At 38.4% G+C, this 18,641-nt stretch overlaps 1 protein-coding gene across 1 annotated transcript in view; it reads left to right on the top strand.

Moving 5' to 3' along the window:
- The first annotated feature begins 1,316 nt into the window (after nt 1-1,316).
- nedd4a (NEDD4 E3 ubiquitin protein ligase a) overlaps nt 1,317-18,641 on the top strand; it is a 33,820-nt gene continuing 16,495 nt past the window's right edge. The window contains exons 1-5 of the mRNA XM_034116215.1: nt 1,317-1,619; nt 2,759-2,832; nt 5,090-5,168; nt 5,263-5,301; nt 5,464-5,517. Of these exons, the coding sequence (XP_033972106.1) occupies nt 1,575-1,619; nt 2,759-2,832; nt 5,090-5,168; nt 5,263-5,301; nt 5,464-5,517 (291 nt within the window). The 5' untranslated portion in view covers nt 1,317-1,574. The remainder of the gene's footprint in view (nt 1,620-2,758; nt 2,833-5,089; nt 5,169-5,262; nt 5,302-5,463; nt 5,518-18,641) is intronic.

The raw sequence follows: 18,641 nt of genomic DNA, 5'->3' as shown, positions 1-18,641 counted from the left end.
GTAACTTTAACTGCTTTGTTGTTTGTGCAACAGTACTGAACACCAGCTCCATGCTTCGTCCGAGAAAAACTGTTTGATTGATGACATCTCTGTCTTTTTGTGACCATGTACGGTTTATGTTTCTCCAGAGCTCTTGTATACACGCCAAAACTATGGCTGTACACAATCGGTTCCAGTAGCTGCTACATGATTATTATTGAGACTTGTTTTTACTCTGAGGTTTGAACTTCCATGCAATCAGTGCTTTCAGTTGCATTTCAGTACATTCAGTTGCCGTAGGAAATCCCCTTTCAGGAACTAGAAAAGTTGTATTTTGTATTTGGGAGTAAGCCGCTCTATTGCGTCCAATTTCAGGATCTAAACTGTGATACAAACCCTAAGCAGACATGGTTTGAAAGTATTATCTGCTAGTTTCTTGAATCTAGCTACATACTGTATATAGTCATATTATAATAATACACAATATATACTCTTACAAGCATTTGATAAAAACAGAATAATGTAAATTAATAATAATACTAATAAAGAACATTCTATCAATCCCAAAAAATGCAATCTATCTACAATGACCCCACCCATTCTCTGCCATCAGGCGTAGAAAAAGTAGAACTATAGTGTAAACATACTTCATTTAAAGTCATGCATTAAAATATTACTTAAGTAAAAGTACAAAAGTATCTGCATCAAAATATACTTGAAGGACATTAAGTAAAAGTACGTATTGAGTGTTGTAGCTCAATTCAGAATCCTATATATTAAGTCACTGGATGATGATTATTGATGCATTAATGTGTTCATCACAGCTTGTAAACGTGGAGCTAATTTAAATAACGTTATACTACCGCTGAATATCTTAACCTATACTTTTATATCATAGTTTATTTATATATTTGTATGAACAATCTTAATAATCTGAATCTGTAAAGTAGTAACTCATTTTGTCAAATAAAAGTACAATATTTCCTTATAAAATGCAGTTGAGTAGAAATGTAAAGTAGCATAAAATAGAAATACTCAAGTAAAGTACAACAAGTAACCCAAAATCATACTAAAGTACAATACTTGAGTAAATGTACTTCAATACATACACCACTGTATGCTAAACTTTGATTATAGAACTGCTGTGGTTTTATTCAAATAACATTTTGTATTTTGACTTGTAATTTACTATTTCTTAGACTATAGTGTTTCTAGTTTAATTTAGTACGTTAAGTACGATCTGCGCACTCCTATCTTGCACCACGAGTGTCAAAAATATATTCAAGGAAAGACTGATGTTGCGTTCAGTGTCCTTTCTGGGTTTTCTCAGACTGTAGCAGTGACAGGAAGAAGGGAACAAGAGGAGGAAGGAGGAAACACAGGAGGAAAAGGAGGAGGATGGATACAGTGAGTGACGACGGTGTCACAGATTGCTACTTGGTCAGGTTCACGGTATCTACCAGCGTAAACACACAGAGGGCATAACAGAGGCGAGCTAAACACCACGGGAGTCTAACGTTACCGGACAACTGTCTTTTTCTGGGTTCCTCTTCTTGTTGTTGTCGCTCCCTTGGAGGAAGAAGGGCGAGGATAGTATGGCTGCACTTTCTCCACAGATGCGAGGACTTCACATAGATGAGGTAAACTACATTTACCAGCCTTTAATAAAGAGCCTGTTCATGTGACCACATCGTCAGCCAGCTGGCTAACTAGTTGAGGCTAACAAGGAGCTAACTAACTAAACACTGGTGGAGATTAACTAGCGAGCTAACTGACGTTAACGTACCTACGTCCACTGGTTAACTTGCGATGTTAGGAGTGTTTTGGTGGGAAACCTGTATTACTTGTTGATGTTATTCATCAGATTTAGTTCTCAGCTAATGCTATCAAATAAGAGCGCCCTAGCTGTACACTTTTTCTGCCAGGAAACACAACAGGCTCTTGGGCTGTTAACGCCTCTCCATTCCTACCACACACACACAACTGACAAACTCTGAATTATCTCGATAAAACAAACATATTCGCACAACTTTCACCAATTTTTGTTCAGTGTTATGATTGCGAAATCTCAAGATGATTCACCAAGTGTACAGTAAAACGCTTTTATTGTGTTGGTAAATGAGACATTTCTTATCAGGATGTTACGTCATCCCGTAAACCTTGATTGTTCTGGGGATGTGAATGCTTCACGTGATAGTGAATCACATTAATCTCATTTTGTTTACTACCATTTATTTGATCATCCTGTACCTTGCCATTCCTTGTATTCAGTAGTGTAAAGTAACTAAGTAGATTTACTCAAGTACATTACTTTAAGTACAATTCTGAGGGAATTATTTGATACTATACTTCTCCATTACAATTCAGAGGTAAATCGTGAACTTTTACTCCACTACATTTATTTAATGCCTTTAATTACTTTGCAGATGTAGTTTAATGATGTGAAATAAACAACACTTAAGTAAGACTTTACTTGCACCCGGAGTACAATTCACAAGCTAACCTGCAGCATACAGAGTAATTAAAACTAGCTGCACCTTTATCAGCTTTGATAACACTATATTGGCAATATAGTGTTATCAAAGCACAAAGTTGTACATGTTTTAACTATTAGTTATACATATAACTAATAGTTAAAACATGTACAACTACCCTATTTGAGTGTCTTTATGTTGTTTGTTTTGTGAATGTTGTGTGACTGTACTCTGTGTTCATCTCTGTCTTTATGTCATTATAATATTCATAAACTCATCAGTGTTTTTTTTTGTTGTTATTTCAGGGAGAATCCAGAGTCCTAAAAGTGAAAGTAGTTGCTGGAATTGGGCTGGCCAAAAAAGATATACTTGGAGCCAGGTAAGCTGTAGAAAATGGACACTTAAATGTGATGTATAACTTGTGAAATAGGCTGGAACTTTTATTATGATAAGCAATTAACCAGGCAATTCTTTTTCTATAAACAGGTTTGACATTATAGCAGCTAAGAAACTGATCAACAGTCCTAAAAACCAGTTACAAAAGCAGCAAATACTCACAATTTAGAAGTTAAACTGTAAATGCATCAATACATTACTAAATATTATTTTTTTATTGTTTTCTGTTGGAAAAAGTGAAATTATCTGTCACAATTTCCTTGACCCCAATATAGCGTCTTATAATAGCTTGTATTTTTCAGTCAACAGCTCAAAGCCCAAATATATATAATTTACACTGATTAGTTCGAGACAAAAACAAACCAATCCCCTTACTTGATAAACTGGAACCAAAGGTAACTTAAATTAATATGAAATCACTTGTATGTGATGCTTTCTATTTCAGTTACTATAAAATTAAAGTCATAGTTCTACTGTGCATGTGTCGTTGCCTTTCCCTTCGGTTTACTACGTTATTCATCCAGCTTGTTAGTAAAGATGGACTGTCAGACTTGGCCAAAATTGCAATCCTCTTAACCATTGTGTGGAGAGACAGGAAGGTGACGACTAATGTCTTTTCCACGAACAAGCAGCACACGTACGTCAGAGCCATCTGCCAGTTAACCATGGATCCGTTTGTGTTCCTCTATTATCTGCAAAATCCTATTAAAACCCAAAGTAATGTGGTGTATATTTTTAGAACGCAAGATTCAATAAAAACGTGGTTTATGTTCAGGTTACTTGATTTGTAGGTAGATTTTGCTTATTGGTGTTTATTATATCTGGTTCCATTTTTATTTAACGTAGGATATACTAGAGGGACATTTTCCCAAAACCTCAATTTGGATCAATAACCCATTTCTGTGGTTGCTCTTTTTGGTACCACTTGAGACAAGGACGTGCGCATGACTCCAATAAAACCCCTCCACACTGTCCTTCACTTCTTCTTTGACCAGAAGAGCAGTTACTGTATAGTCAAATGTAGAGATGATACTCGCTCAGTAGCTGAGGGGCATTATGTTATGTCTAAATATTGAAAACGTAGGTATGTAGACCCCTTCCTGAATTACTTCAGCTTTCAAATGAACTAAATACTTATTCCCTCATCCTCTTTTAGTCCCCCTCTCAAGCTAATCTATACAGGTTTGTCCCTTTGTATAACTTTTCTTTCATGCCTTGCTTAGTTATTTATTTCTTTTCTCACTTTTCTTTTCTTCCCTTTCAAAATGTTGACTTCCAGCACCTTCCTATTTGACTGTAAGAACAAAGTATTTTTTATAGAATTGCGGGTTTGATATGAGGCTAGTAGGCGTGAACATTGATTTAGAAAAGATTACATGTTGTGTTCCCGTAATAAAGATCTGCACTGCCAAGGCTCAGAGCAGTTGGCACTCTAAAGGCTCAAAACACATTTATGCAGTTTTCACAACAAGCATTTGGTATCAAAAGGAAAGAAAATCCTCTTGTAATGTATGTGGGATTAACCCCTAGCTCTTGAAGTTTAGTACATTTGTTTTGATTTGGTTAGGTGATATGTTTCCAGGGACTCAACAAAAAAACAGTTCTCCAAATGTAATGTGTTGACTTAATTTCATTTCCTAATGTTTACGGCCTTGACACTTCGTGTTTTTGTGTGCTACTTGTAGACTACTTTAAATGATAACGTATTCCTAACCTCTAAAAGCAATCTGACAGTGACATCCAATTAACTTAAGAATGTGTTAAATCTTTATTAAACAGATTGAAATCTCTTTTCCAATTTTAAAGTTTTCGAAATGTGGATGTCATGCTTTAATGCTTAATAATTCAAAACATGTTTTAATGCTTTAAATAACCCAAATTGCCATATTAGCATCACTTTAATGTGACAGCAGTCCCTTAGTATATCACTAATGCCACAACACTGCTGCAGGACTAAAGTGGCTTAAAGATTAGGTAATGGATAATGTGAAGTTATTGATGTGTGTGGTTTTAACGCACGTCACAGTGTCTCAAACTGTCATAAAGTAACAATTACAGTCAATTTTGCATCCATCATAGAGAAGCTGCAATCATTATGTTAATGTTTGACCTCCCTTAAATGTTAAGTAACCTCATATGAACCACTCTCACCACATAAAGAGCACAAAGTAGACCATGGCCATTTCTACAGATGATTAATGTCAACGCCACACCTGAGTCTAAATGTGTTTCTCTTGCAGTGATCCGTATACTAGACTGTCCCTGTATGACCCAATTAATGGAGAAATCACAAGTCTTCAGACTAAAACATTAAAAAAGGTAAGAAGTTCACATTTGCAGTAAGACTTGTTTTATTAGTTAAATCCTATCTAATTTACATTTTATTATCCTTTCCATCACACATCACATGAAGACACTGGACCCAAAATGGAATGAAGAATTCTTTTTCGAAGTAAGAGAAACTTAAAAAATATGTATGCATGTCAAAAAATTTGCCAGGAGATATATTGTGGCATTTCATTACAGGAAACTATATAAATGTATTGTATATGATATTGTATCTAACCATGATGTCTTTATATCTTAAATACAAACAGTCTATATTATGTTTCAGGTTGATCCCAGGAAGCATCGTCTGCTGCTGGAGGTGTTTGACGAAAACCGCCTGGTAAGTTTTCTAGCTATATTTATCCTCTCTGTGTATATTTTGGATATACTGAACATTTTGGATTGTTGGGTTGTATTCCTCTAGTTCTGCTTCTGACAAAGTAAAGTAAACTTTGTGTGGAAAAGCTTTGTTCACTTCAGTGCTGCAACTTATGATCATATCCTTATCAATTAATCAGCGGATTATTGTTTTGACTAATTGTTTGGTCTATCAAGTGTCAGAAAATAGTAAGGATTGCCTCTACGCCCCACAACATGTCTTTAAATTGTTGGTTTTGTCCGACCATCAGTGTTAAACTTATCGCATGAGACAAAAAAGCTGCTAAACCTCACCTTGAGAAGTAAAAACAAGGCGATATTTTTGTTTTCTTGTTTAAAAAATTACTGAAAAGATGACTCCAGTACAAATATATAAAAATTGCTGATTGATTTATTGTGTTTAGTTGATTCATTTATTTGAAATTAAGCTTCAGTTCACCTGCAGGGAGGTTAACGTCTCTTTCCTTAGCTGAAAATCAATATGCTCTGTAACCTTTCATCAAAGCTACCTCCGCATCATTTAGCACAGAGTACACGGGGGACACACCCATGTTTCTGCTGTACATGACAGTTTTCAATAATTAAGTGTTTTGTTAATCGTATTATGCTCCAAAGATCTAGACAGGCTATAATTGACAGTGCTACATACGGTTAGATAAGGAACAGGAAGTATTGGAAATCAATTTTAAGAGCTACTCTTTTATAGACGAACATCTCAATTGAAAGTTGTAATGCACTCAGCATATTGGATGCAGCCCAAGCCAGAACAATGAGACTAATAGAAAAGCCTTTTACACATTTTTGGTATAAAACATTATCTTATTTCATAACTCATAGAGAATTTTCAATATAGCACTTTTAATATCATGCTACAGTAAGCATCTTAGCCGTTGCCTCTCCTCTCACTCTTTCGCAGGCAGGCAAACCTTGGGGCTTAACACTCTCCACAGTTGTGTCTTGGTATGACCCTGATGGGTGACTGTGCTTGTCCGAACGCAGACTTTTCTTCATATAATAATAAGACAAAGTTGACGTAAGGGATCAGGAAGCAGATGCAGCTAGGAGGCAATCTTTTCATTCGGATAACTCCCTGGGGTCACTAACTCTTGCTGCTAGGGACTGAACCTGCAGTGTTTTGTCATAGAATGTTGATTATTCTCTTAAGAAATAGTTAAAGATGGAGGGCCGAGCAAGAGAAGCTCAGAGTTGGTTGGGCAGAGGTTGTGTCACTACGGTGTCTCTGGGCTTGTGTTTCCTCCAGTCAGTGCAAAGTTAACTCTGGTTTGTCGGCCTGATACAACCGCCCTTATTTTGCCATGATGTGTGAGATATTGTTGGAAAACTCAGATGCCCTCTTACTAAGAGCAGTAAATATGGGCAAATCTGGCTGCCTTAAGGGCGTCCTTTTGTCCCTTTGTTTACAAGTGTAGTTGCAGATTAAAAGAGTTGTATATCATGACGGGTGTTGAATATTATGTAGATAAAGTGGTGAATTGAGTGAATATACATCACAGTGTTCTCATAGGCAACACAGTGTAAAGAAGGGGTGCCCACACTTTTTCAGCTTGGGAGCTACTTTTCAAATGACCAAGTCAAAGTGATCTACCTACAGGGCCGCCCCTGCCCAAAGTCATGTGGTGAGGCCCTGTGTGTCACATGCGGGGGGGGGTGCTAGTGGACTGCGAGCACCAGAACCTCGGAGCGGCGGAGAAACTGTGGCGCGCTGACACTTATTGTGCCGCATTTGCGCTTCAGATGAGGAGGTGAGGCCCCCCTTATACCCTTTCTTTAGTAGAATTGTATAGATTGGAAGGCTAACTAGGTAATCAGCTCGGCCGGTGATTTGCAGCTGGCGCGGTGAACTGCGTGTTAGAAAATATTTTTTTTCAATGCCATGCGATCTACCCACACTACCTTTGCGATCGTGATCGACCGGTCGATCGTGATCGACCGGTCGATCGCGATCGAGGTATTGGGCACCCCTGGTGTAAAGCAATGTTAATTCTTTAAGTAATAACAGGTTGTAGCATGATCTCAGTCGACTGCTGACCCAGTTTGACACTGAGCTTCCTGAACAGCACCTCTGCTGTATGCTAACTGTGCTAGCTGTAGGTAATGCAATCATAGTAAGAAGTTATCCAACACGAAGAGTCTGATAATATCACCTACACCTCATCTACAGACATGGTGAATGTGTATAATGACATGTAGTGAATAAGTTACATTGTCATCTCTCAATTATTATCTTGTTAACAGTGTTGTGATTGAAGTTTTTCTGTGGGTATCAAGCCTTGGTAAGCATCCTGGCAAAAACAAAAAGATTCGGAGACAGTTTCTTCCCGCGGGCAGTGAGACTGTTAAACAATTGAACTGCTGAAACAATTTCAAAACATTCATCTGCTACTTCGTAATATATATCTACTATCTAATATATATCATTCCAATAACTTGTATATAGACTCGTACTGCACTATTCCACATACTCACTTTATTTTAGAACTATTTTTCTTTTTGTATTACTTTTACTATCTGTATTATTATGTTGCATTGTTGGAGAAGCCTGTGACATAAGATTTTCAACGACATAATGACTCTGTAGCTATGTTAGTTTGACAATAAAGAACCTTGAACCTTGGTAGTGAAGCCTGATAGCTGGCACTAAATATGTTGTTCGTCATTACTTATTTTATTTAAACTAGCCTATTTCAACCCATTCACCAATATCATTGTCTTTTTATAAGCTTTTTTCTAGACTTTTCTGTATGAAAAAACAAGTTATAATGTTGGTGAATGTAGTAATTGAGATCGTTGTAGTCTTTTTCTTTTTCTGTGCTGTTTATCGACGTTTTCAAGGCATGTAAGGATTAGCGTTTTTACAATGCCAATATACCGACAGCAATATGTATATCGTACATACTTTTCTAAATAAGCAGATTGATTCAAGATGAACAATAACAAAAACTGAACTCAGAAATGGATACAAAATGAAAGCAATACTGATCTCTATATTCAATTAGTAGTAGTAGTTTTTATAGCTTGCCAATTTGCATATAGTTGCACTTCTAATGTGTTTTGGCATATCTTTACCTGGCCTGTCTCAACGCTGCCTCATCAACCTGTCCAAACTGGTAGATTCTGCTCAGTGAATTTTACAAGAAGAAAAAAACAAATCAGTGCAGAGCCATTTGTACGCATTTCTACACCATGTACAACATGTCACCTTTCTAAGTGTAATGTACAAAATGTACAATGCTTTCGAAATGAAATGTCATTGTTTCTTTTACTTGTAATTCTCGTTGGTTGTTTGAAAAGAAGCTATTACAAAGCTACCTTTTATTTTTATCTACAGACCCTGGGCTAGTCACTATAAAGAATAAATAAAAACCTCCAAACGTACACAACACATGCACATTTTATTCTACATAAACGTCGCTCCTTCACTCGTTGTATTGTTTGTAGCTTGCGTGGATGTTTCTAGAACTTGGTGTTAAGACAAACCAATCTGGGTGTGCCTGACTCAAAGTTGCCTTGTCATGCTCTAGGTAGATGCTACCAAAATGTGGAGGGTGTGTCAGCACTCATGTGTCTGTGCACGTGTGAGTCGCTGCTAACACACTGGAAGCATGGGTAGAAAATGCAGTAAACCTTAGAAGACTATTTTCTCTTGCTGGAGCAGAGTGAGCTGTATGTGTGTCTGTCCCATACAAGATATCAAATGTTCTGTTTGTTGTGTAGTTGTTCCTCAGTGACAGAAGCCAATAATCTGTGGGACTCACTGTTTGACCTTTCGCCTCGTGCCCTTATTATTCACAAAACATATCACATAAATCAGATTTAAACAATTGTTTTGGAGTTCGATGACCATTGAAGCTGTTAAATAGTTATTTTTATGTTAGAAGTTAAATGTAAATATATTCATTTCTTTAGAGTTCAGCTCTTCTGTGGCTCGCTGAGCAGGTTAAGCTGTTTAGTGAAGGAGGAGTGTGAAGGAGTTTTTCTGGTGAAAATCAATATGCTCTGTAACCTTCCATCAAAGCTACCTCCGCATCATTTAGCACAGAGTACACGGGGGACACACCCATGTTTCTGCTGTACATGACAGTTTTCAATAATTAAGTGTTTTGTTAATCGTATTATGCTCCAAAGATCTAGACAGGCTATAATTGACAGTGCTACATACGGTTAGATAAGGAACAGGAAGTATTGGAAATCAATTTTAAGAGCTACTCTTTTATAGACGAACATCTCAATTGAAAGTTGTAATGTTGATAGTAATGCACTCAGCATATTGGCGCCATGAGAGGATGTGCAAATTCATGTCATGATCTTCCTGGCCTAAATAATTCCAATTCACAATTTTTGGATCCCTTTTCAGTGAACATCCTTTATCCTGGCCTGCAATACAATCCTATGTTGTCCCAAACCCAACCTTGACAGACCCCAATTAAGATTTACAGGATTTAATTCCTGCGATCACATGCTGGCATGTGTGTGTCGGTGTAATAGGTCCTGTCTCACTTCAATACACGTAATAAATATAGGTTTTGCACCCTATGCAGAGGTTGCCATGGTTTCACCCCCCTGACTGGATGGCCCTCATGAATTCACTTGAAAAACATGTTAAAGAGCTGTTGTACAACCGACTGCAGTTTGGCCTGCTTTGCTTGTTGCGTGGCCACACTTAAAAGAAGAGTAAATATGTTGTATCAGACACACTTCATCTTGTAGATTAGTCATGAAAAATTACAGCTGTGCGAGTTGCACTTTTGTAAACACCAGCAAATTAAAGTGACATGACGTATTTTAATTAAACTGCCTTACTTGACATTGCATATCCTGCGATGTTGCTGCATGCGTACATTGCAATGACAAAGCTGCGAGCATATACCTACCAGCTCTAGAAGCAACCATACTTTCCAAACCAAACACACTATCCTATAAAAATAGTTAAAGCTGCTTTAAGGTATCTACATACCTGCAGTAATGATTCTCAGATGAATTATTCTACCCTTGTGTGTGTGTGTGTGTAGCTGAACAGCTATGCAACAAGCTAAACACATTTCCAATAAAGGTACAAGACAGTGGATTGCAATTGAAGTTTTTATTAAAACCAGACTAATGTATAGACTAGTGGTCAACTTACATTTGTGCTTTATGTCAAACATAATTAAATGATGATCTGTCCCTATAGGATATATAGCACTGTAATTAATCTAGTAAACATACAAATAGTCCAGAAATATAAAATTGCTCAACATCTATCCCAACAGTAATTCTTAATATGAATATGAATCACCTTTTTTTTATACCTCCAGATATCACAGACGTCTCCGTTCGCAGCAGATATAGCAGTTTGTTTGACGCTCAGTTCTGAAGAGGGGGGCGGGGGGTGTAGAACATGATGTTAACACAGAGTGTAGCAGCTCGTTAGCCTAACTCATTACAGCTGCACCTGCTGATGGACAGAGACATCCTCTGGCTGTCACGTCCAGCGGAGTTTATTGAATATAGATGGTCCTTTAGTGTTTCTTTTGGGCATAATGGGCCTAAGGCAACAATATCTAAATGTTGTATATATATTTATACAAACATGTCAACACTAAGTGTGCATGGATTCTGTTTTTAACTAAGAACAAACCCCAAATATGATGAAATGTATTTGTAAGTGAATGAGGCTCGTGTTTTTATGGTGCCACATAACAATGGCTATATTACATGCAGCCTTAATTATAATTGGTCTATTACTATATACTGTATACTTTATGACATGACATAAATAGTGTCAGTTTGTGTCACCAGTCTAATCTTATGGCCTACGCACCACTTTTCATTTTTGGACTGATGACTGATTGATAGCCAATCACGAGGTTTCAAGAATTGTCATGTTGGTTTAAAAAAAACAGGCAGCTGCAGCTGTGAAGTGTCTGCTGGTGAATCATGTCTTTATCCTGGCTCTCTACTATTTCACCTTTTACTGAAACTGATTTGGATATAGAGTAATGCCCTGGAATAGGCTGGTCTGACTCACAATAGGCTGCCATTAATACATGTGACTGTCAACAGCCATGTAGAGGAAATCAGACCAGCAGTAACAGTTACATGAGGTGTCGTATAACGGGGGCCATGTCACTGACGAAGCATGTTCTTATCTCTGTGTGTTTCCTGTAGACAGATAACAATCACAGTTTACTTTCATTCTGTTTTACACACTTTTACTCTCTTTTTCAAGCATACAACATTCATCTGAAGTGGTTTTTTCTTCAGTAGTACTTTTGTATGAAATATGTTTTAATAGCTCTTGCTGTTTACACTCACCTCCCTGATTATGTACAGGGTATGGGTGGTGTTATTGATTGTGTGCAATCTGATTTTGCAACCCAGTCCTCAGTTTGCTACAGAATGATGTTGAAATTCTTTCCCCTTTTTGATTTCCTGTAATTCAATAGCAGGGGGTAAAAATATGTGGGGGGCCTCTGAGGAGCAGAAACATTAGGAGCATAGCCGCAGCAGGAAGTAGATACTTCAGTGAGCAGCCTGAAGCAGATGTAACAGTTTACCAGAGCTTCACTCTAAAATCCAACATAGAGGCCTACCCTGTTGTTTTTTCTCCAAAGGGGTGAAAGGGAATGAGGCCGCTAGTTCAGACCCAAAGTTTTAAATAATAATCTAGCTGGAATATAGGAGCTGCAGTTAACTATCAGTTAAATTAACTTACAAAGCAGGTCCGCAATACTGTGTAACAAAGCTCTGTCCTTTTTACGTTTTAGTAAATTGTTGTTTTCCATATACGGTTTAAGCTCCCCAAAGGGGCTAGCCTCTGGGATTGCTCTTGTTTCAAAGGTCGTATGTTTGGGTCACGTCTCCAAACAGAACCACTGACCTCCTCTGACTAAAAGCTGAGATCAGCCTGGAGAGGAATGTAGGTTGTCACCAGAGCTATTTTGGCAATGTACACCGCTAATGATTGTGATCACAGAGCACAGCTCGCAGCAGTTGCTTTGCTTTCCTTTTTTTTCTGCCAGCAAGTTTGATCATACAGCTCTCACCAGCGCTGCAGGGATTAGAGAGTTAAACGAATGACTCGTCGGCTGCTTGCACTTTGCGTCAAGGAGAAGCAACACGGACCCTCTGTCAGAAAGCCTCAGCAGCCATGGTGAGGAGAGTGGAGTCGGTGTGTCAACTCGTAGACCCGCAGAAAGTCTGGCCCACAAATCTGTCCTCTTGAAGGTGACTCCTCTGTCACCAGACAACGCTAATTTACAGCTGTACTCTTCAGTATTCATACCCAGGGTGAACACCAGAGGATTAAATAAGAAGAGCATTCTGCAGATTGCGCTGCAGCCCTCTGGAAAGCTCAACGGAGAGCTGGATGGCAGTATAGAGGATGGAGACCCGGGGGCAAGTGAAGGAGGAGCAGGCAGTGGCTCTGACAGAGGCTCGTGCAACAGCAGCATGGCCAGCGATGCTGGGTACTGTAGCAGCAACAGCATCTTTGAGCCAGAGGCTTCAGATAAGCAAAGGACCACACACGATAGGAGTTTACTCCACTTCAAGTCCAAGGTCCCGCTGAGACGGTGCTCCTCCTTGGTTATATTTCCAAAGAGCCCCTGCAGCACCCCACCTGCTTCCCCTGTCAATCCTGTGGCTCTACCTGTGGCCCCAGCAGCCAAGGGGGCTCATCAGACATCTCTTCAGACATCTGCCTGTGATTTCTCTCAGGATGATAAGGGAATGACTTGCAAAGGGTTCACCACCACGGCAGTAGGTGGCCATCGTCTCTCAAAAGGAAGCTGTTCAGCCGAGCAGAGGGACACCAAGCACATGGTGCAATTTAATATTCCTTTACAGGATGAACCGAAAATGGAGGACAGAAGTAAGAAAATGGAACTGTCATCAACTGTAGACAGATCCAATCGTCACTCAAGCAGCGTGCTGCTCCACTTTGCCCACCAGAGACCAATGATGGGATCTACAACCACGACGACAGTCAATGTGGAATATCCTGAGGCTCCAGCCGCAAACCCCAAGGGTGAACAGGACCCTTGCAGAAAACTCTATCGTAGTACCTCTGCTTGTTTGTTCTCCTCAAATAAATCATCAGAGAAAAACAATATGGTCTGTTTATCGGGAAAAGGCCAGGAAATGCCTGAGGAAAACCATTGTCATCGGGTCATACAAAGGAGCTTTTCCCTGGAGGTGCCCTACCCTAACACTGGAATTTCATGTCACGTTTCCAATCCAAAACTCAGTATTCCTCACTCTCCACATGTTCACATTCATTTATCTCCTTGCTGCCCAGCTAAGCTGCCTAGCTCTGTTACTGATGTAAACACAAGTGACAAAGGGATTAATACACCAAAGAGCCCCGTTCAAAACACCAAGGTGAGTGTTTAGTTTCTCCATTGGAACTAGCTGAAGATCCCTGACCCACAGGTATGAGAAAATGCCTGTAAGTTAACAATGAATTGAGAGACAAACAGCTTTCCACCTAGGCCCTAGGAAAAGAAGATGTTAAGTCACCCATAAGCTTGTTTAACTGGTTTAAGAAGATTCTCTACTGCTCTGGTTTGACAGCTCAGGTTATGCTGCTTTCATTGCTGCTTTCATTGCTGCTTTTGATGTCAAATTAAAATTGGACTTTCAAGAATACTGCAAGTAAGAAATGCATTAATGTTGGATTTACAAGGTTGTCATGATACTAGAATGTTTAACCTTAATACAATACTTACAACACTAGTATGAATCATATATTTGCTTAAAGGAAAATCAAGTCCTTGGCATGCGAAATAGGATTTTTACTCGTCTTATTAAAAAAATCTAGATCCGACCCACAGTTTTGGTACAGAAAGGGTCACTGCGCACTTAAAAAAACATGTTATATTGATCATTTTTTTATCATAATAAAACTTTATAATTGTTTTATTCTTGAAGCCATAGGGCTCAAATCTGATTATAATTATGTTACATTTTGCATCTTCAACTTATTAAGGAAGGTCTAAAGTTTGAGACATTACTTTTCTGAAACTATATATTTTTTGATAAGGGTGCTTTCCTTTCACTGCTGCTTTTCAAATGCTTAAAAGTCTGTTTACTTAGGGTCGGCCATTAGGCCAACCACAAACTAGACAGACATTAAGTAACTGAGAAGATCGCTACAGCTAAGTCATGCAATTAACAAGCCCGATGTGGACAAACATTCAGAGGTCTTTGGTTAGACAGTAAAGCTATTTGCATATTGATTTCCAAGAAACATAAAGCAGAGAAGAACCCCATCATTTATCTTGTCTGTTGTACTGTGAACACATGCTCAACTTTAGAGTAGTTCTCCATTTTTATTATTCTGTTAGCGCTATGAGTAATCGACTTAAGTATTTACCCGGGCTAATTTTAGTGGTGGGAAAAGCAGTGCCCCTTGCTGATATAAATAAAGGGCCTCTGAAATATTCTCCCTGACTCCAGATAGTCTGGTGGTCTGTAGCACTGCCCAGTCCCGTGGATTCAAATTTAACAGCATGATACTAGAGCAGCGCACAGTCATGCCAGCCATCTGTGGACATGGTGTGTGTGTCTGCTGGGGGAAATGTAATGTAGGCAAGACAGGAGCATGAGCCTTTCCCAGTAAAAGGTTGGTGCGTTCCCTTCCCAATGGGTCCCCCTGCCAGGCAGTGTTTGTGAAGTATCCGGTGTCGGCTGCCCCCCTGCATTTAGCAGGTTGTCAAGTACCATAGTCTCCTCTTTACCTAATTAGCCAGTCCATTTACTTTTACAGATCTAAATTTGCTGTTGTGAATCCAGATTTTATTTTCTGACTTAAGATAAATGTGAAATGCCAGTTTCGAGTATATTAATTTCACTTGAGCCCTGATATACAAAATCCTTTGTGCATATATAGATAAGTGTCACTTCACACATCTCAAGTCTAAAATACTTCACACCTTTGTTTACATTCTGATCGTGTCTGCCTTGAACGCATCAACAATAGGATTCACACCAATAAGTATATAAAAATTCAGCAACATGTAGTTAGCACATGTACAAAATACTAAACCATGTGTATAACGTTTTTTGAAAAACACGTAGTGAATTTCCTCAGTCAATATGGCTAAATGAGCTTTGTACTCACAAATGACTTTCATTTATAGCAGCAGTACAAATGATTACCTCGTACCTACATCAGCCCAACAATGTTTATTATCAACTACATACAAACTAAAAACTAAAATAAACAGCCACAACTGAAAATATAAGAAACATGTAACATCCTTTGTTAATTTCAGCAGTAGAGAAACAGGCTACCAAGATCTTTTTTTTTAAATGTTGGAAGAAAAGAAAGATGAAGCCAATGAACTACTGTATAAAGTTGAATGTGTGTATTATGATGCAGCTGGGTGTGGTGTTAAAAACATTTCCACAATGGAAACTTTTATGAAAACGCCAGGTCTACCGTTCTTATCTTCGGTGGCCTCGTAACTCTATACCTCATCTCACGAGTTAATGAACAACCAGTCGTCACCACATTACACAAGGAAGGGGAAATACACATTTCTGAGGTATTAACTTGAGCATGACTGTACATGGCATTGGATCTGCATCGATTAGTCTATCAGGATAAACAAAAATCATCAACTTTCTTTAAGCAACTAAAGACCGTCCAGCTGCAACTACTTTTGTGCAGCTGCCAGTGGTTGTGGTGGTGGGATGCATTTCCTAGTTCAAGCTGGGAATAATTCAGATTCCTTCACAAGTGATAACATGTGGTCTAGAGAAGTCACTTGTGGCAACACAAACCTTCACTTTTGGGCTGTTTTCTGTTTATAAACGGCAAAAGAGCCAGCAGCCAAGAAATAATAAAAAAGGTCCCCCTCAAGAGTAAATTAATATGTGTTGGTTATAAATTATTCTTCATCACAACTAACAAACAGTGCATGCCACCAGACTCGGTGTTATCACCCCCCCCGCTGTGACGGTAAATAGTTTCACGTGTGGAAAACAAGGCCTTCCTCATTTTACAGTGTAGACTCAACTTTGTCGTGATAATCAAGCATAGTCTCTGCAGCTGTGGCACTTTCACGAGTTCCCCTTTAAACTGAAGTAAACTTAATTCATTTTGAACATAAAAAAGGGTATATATGTAAAATAAATAATAGTGAGCATAGGCACCTTCAGTCAGCAACATAAGTGTACAATTACCCTTTATCTCTAATCATTCATCAGTACTCAATTAATCACATAAACCAACCATCCGCCTCAAAGCTAAAACACTGTGCTCCTCCTAATAATATATAACACTAACCAATCAAGAATATGAAAAATAAAATGGCAATAAGAGCAATAATAATCTCCATTTAGATGTGTCATTCACCTTCCTCATTACTGGTCCTTGCAAAATAAATGTTTTCCCCATCTTAACAAACTCACAGATATGATTACTTTGTTTGATTTGTTTACGTAAGTAAGTAAAATCCCCCCTCTGTGCAATAACGTTTTTTCTAACTTGCCAGAAGTTTAATTATTTCTTGCTCTGTACAACGTTTGTTCAGTCTTAAATTCCACCAGAATTTCAATGCACATGACTTAGTGTGTGTATCGAGAACACACTGTTACTCTATTCTCGATATCAGACATTGTTTCTATCCCTTTTACATTACTTGTTATTATACATGTCTTGTATGTCTCTCATTCCCAAAATATAAATAGCTTCTGCTTATTTTACAGTTATTGTTTTTCAGACGTGTGCATTAGTCCCTGAACAGGATGGTTAATCGTCAGACGCTCCAATAACATTAGCTGAGTATCTCTTCAGAAGTTTAGGTTTCACAAGCTGCTGTCCACCTGTTGGAAAGTAGTTTGTCTTTGCCGAGCCAAGATGGATATCACTGAGCTTGCTCCAGAGATGCCCAAACATGTGTCTGTAGCTGTTTGTCACATTCATGCAGTACGTGGTCAGCACTGCTTAATGCCACATGCTAAACTGAGTTGCATTTAGTGTCACCTGAACCTTCAGGGATGCTCCGAACGCACATTTATCTATGGCTATGTTTTTTTTATCTCAGGCAGTTTTGTCCTCTGTTGAAAGCTACAGTCTATGGTTGAAAGAGTACACTTCCTCTTTGGCCTCATCTCACCACATCCAAAAGTTTCTAAGGAAAAATAAGTTAGTTGATATATAAATGACCTACTTAATCTTTAAACCCGATAGGGACCGTAATTGTTTATGCATTACGGCATTAAAAACAGATAAGATGTCCAATTAGTCTCTCGTTGTTTGTATAGTTCAGTTTCTCATATATGAGTAAGAAACTATAAAAGGCTGTGTATTAATAAATATTGTTAAGATTTCTGAGAGCTTAAGAACTAGCTGAGGAATGTTACATGGAGTTTGGGGTTAAGTGTAAGATATTGTGGTTTTATTGAATGTGGAATATGAAAGCATATCTCATCACTCCTGACAACTGATGTGAATGTGACATTAAATGTTATCCTGCTAGATGTCGTACTTATATATTGACTTAAATGAGATGTCAGATACAATTCCATAATATAAGATGACACAGACATAATGTGGCAAAAGGCCCTGACATGCATGATAAAACGGATAAAACCCATTTAAAAATAAGGATTTATTTTTTTGAAATTGAAAAAGAAATATATATATATATAGTTTAAATAATAAAAAAATCAAGGATTCAATAAGACACAAAGCCGTTAAATGTGTCAGAATAAAATCGAATAAGTAAGACTAACAGTTTGGACCTACAAACCAGACCACTACATGTAGAGGATATATTCAAACGAGTTTTAGGGGTCATTGCCTGTGTGCATGAAGCGTGTATCTTTTAACCCAGACTTAACTGCTTCCCTTGGCCGCTCTATTAGACATGCAAGGGCAGGACCAAGGAGGCCTCCATCTATATTTGTTCACGTAAACACCCTATACTGCTGTTAGACAGTTTGACCTGCCGCGGGTGTTAATTTGGTCACAAAGTGACCTCCCTAGTGCAGTGTGTGTTTGCCTTCAGCCTTTGCCTTCAAGACTGTAACGGCTGCGATAAAGGCATGCTGTGAATGTGTGAAGTGTCCAAAGAA

Source organism: Trematomus bernacchii, unplaced genomic scaffold (genome assembly GCF_902827165.1).
Source record: "Trematomus bernacchii unplaced genomic scaffold, fTreBer1.1, whole genome shotgun sequence".
NCBI lineage: Eukaryota > Metazoa > Chordata > Actinopteri > Perciformes > Nototheniidae > Trematomus > Trematomus bernacchii.
The sequence above is the reverse complement of the archived record's forward strand: the minus strand, read 5'-3'. Positions and strand labels throughout refer to the sequence as shown.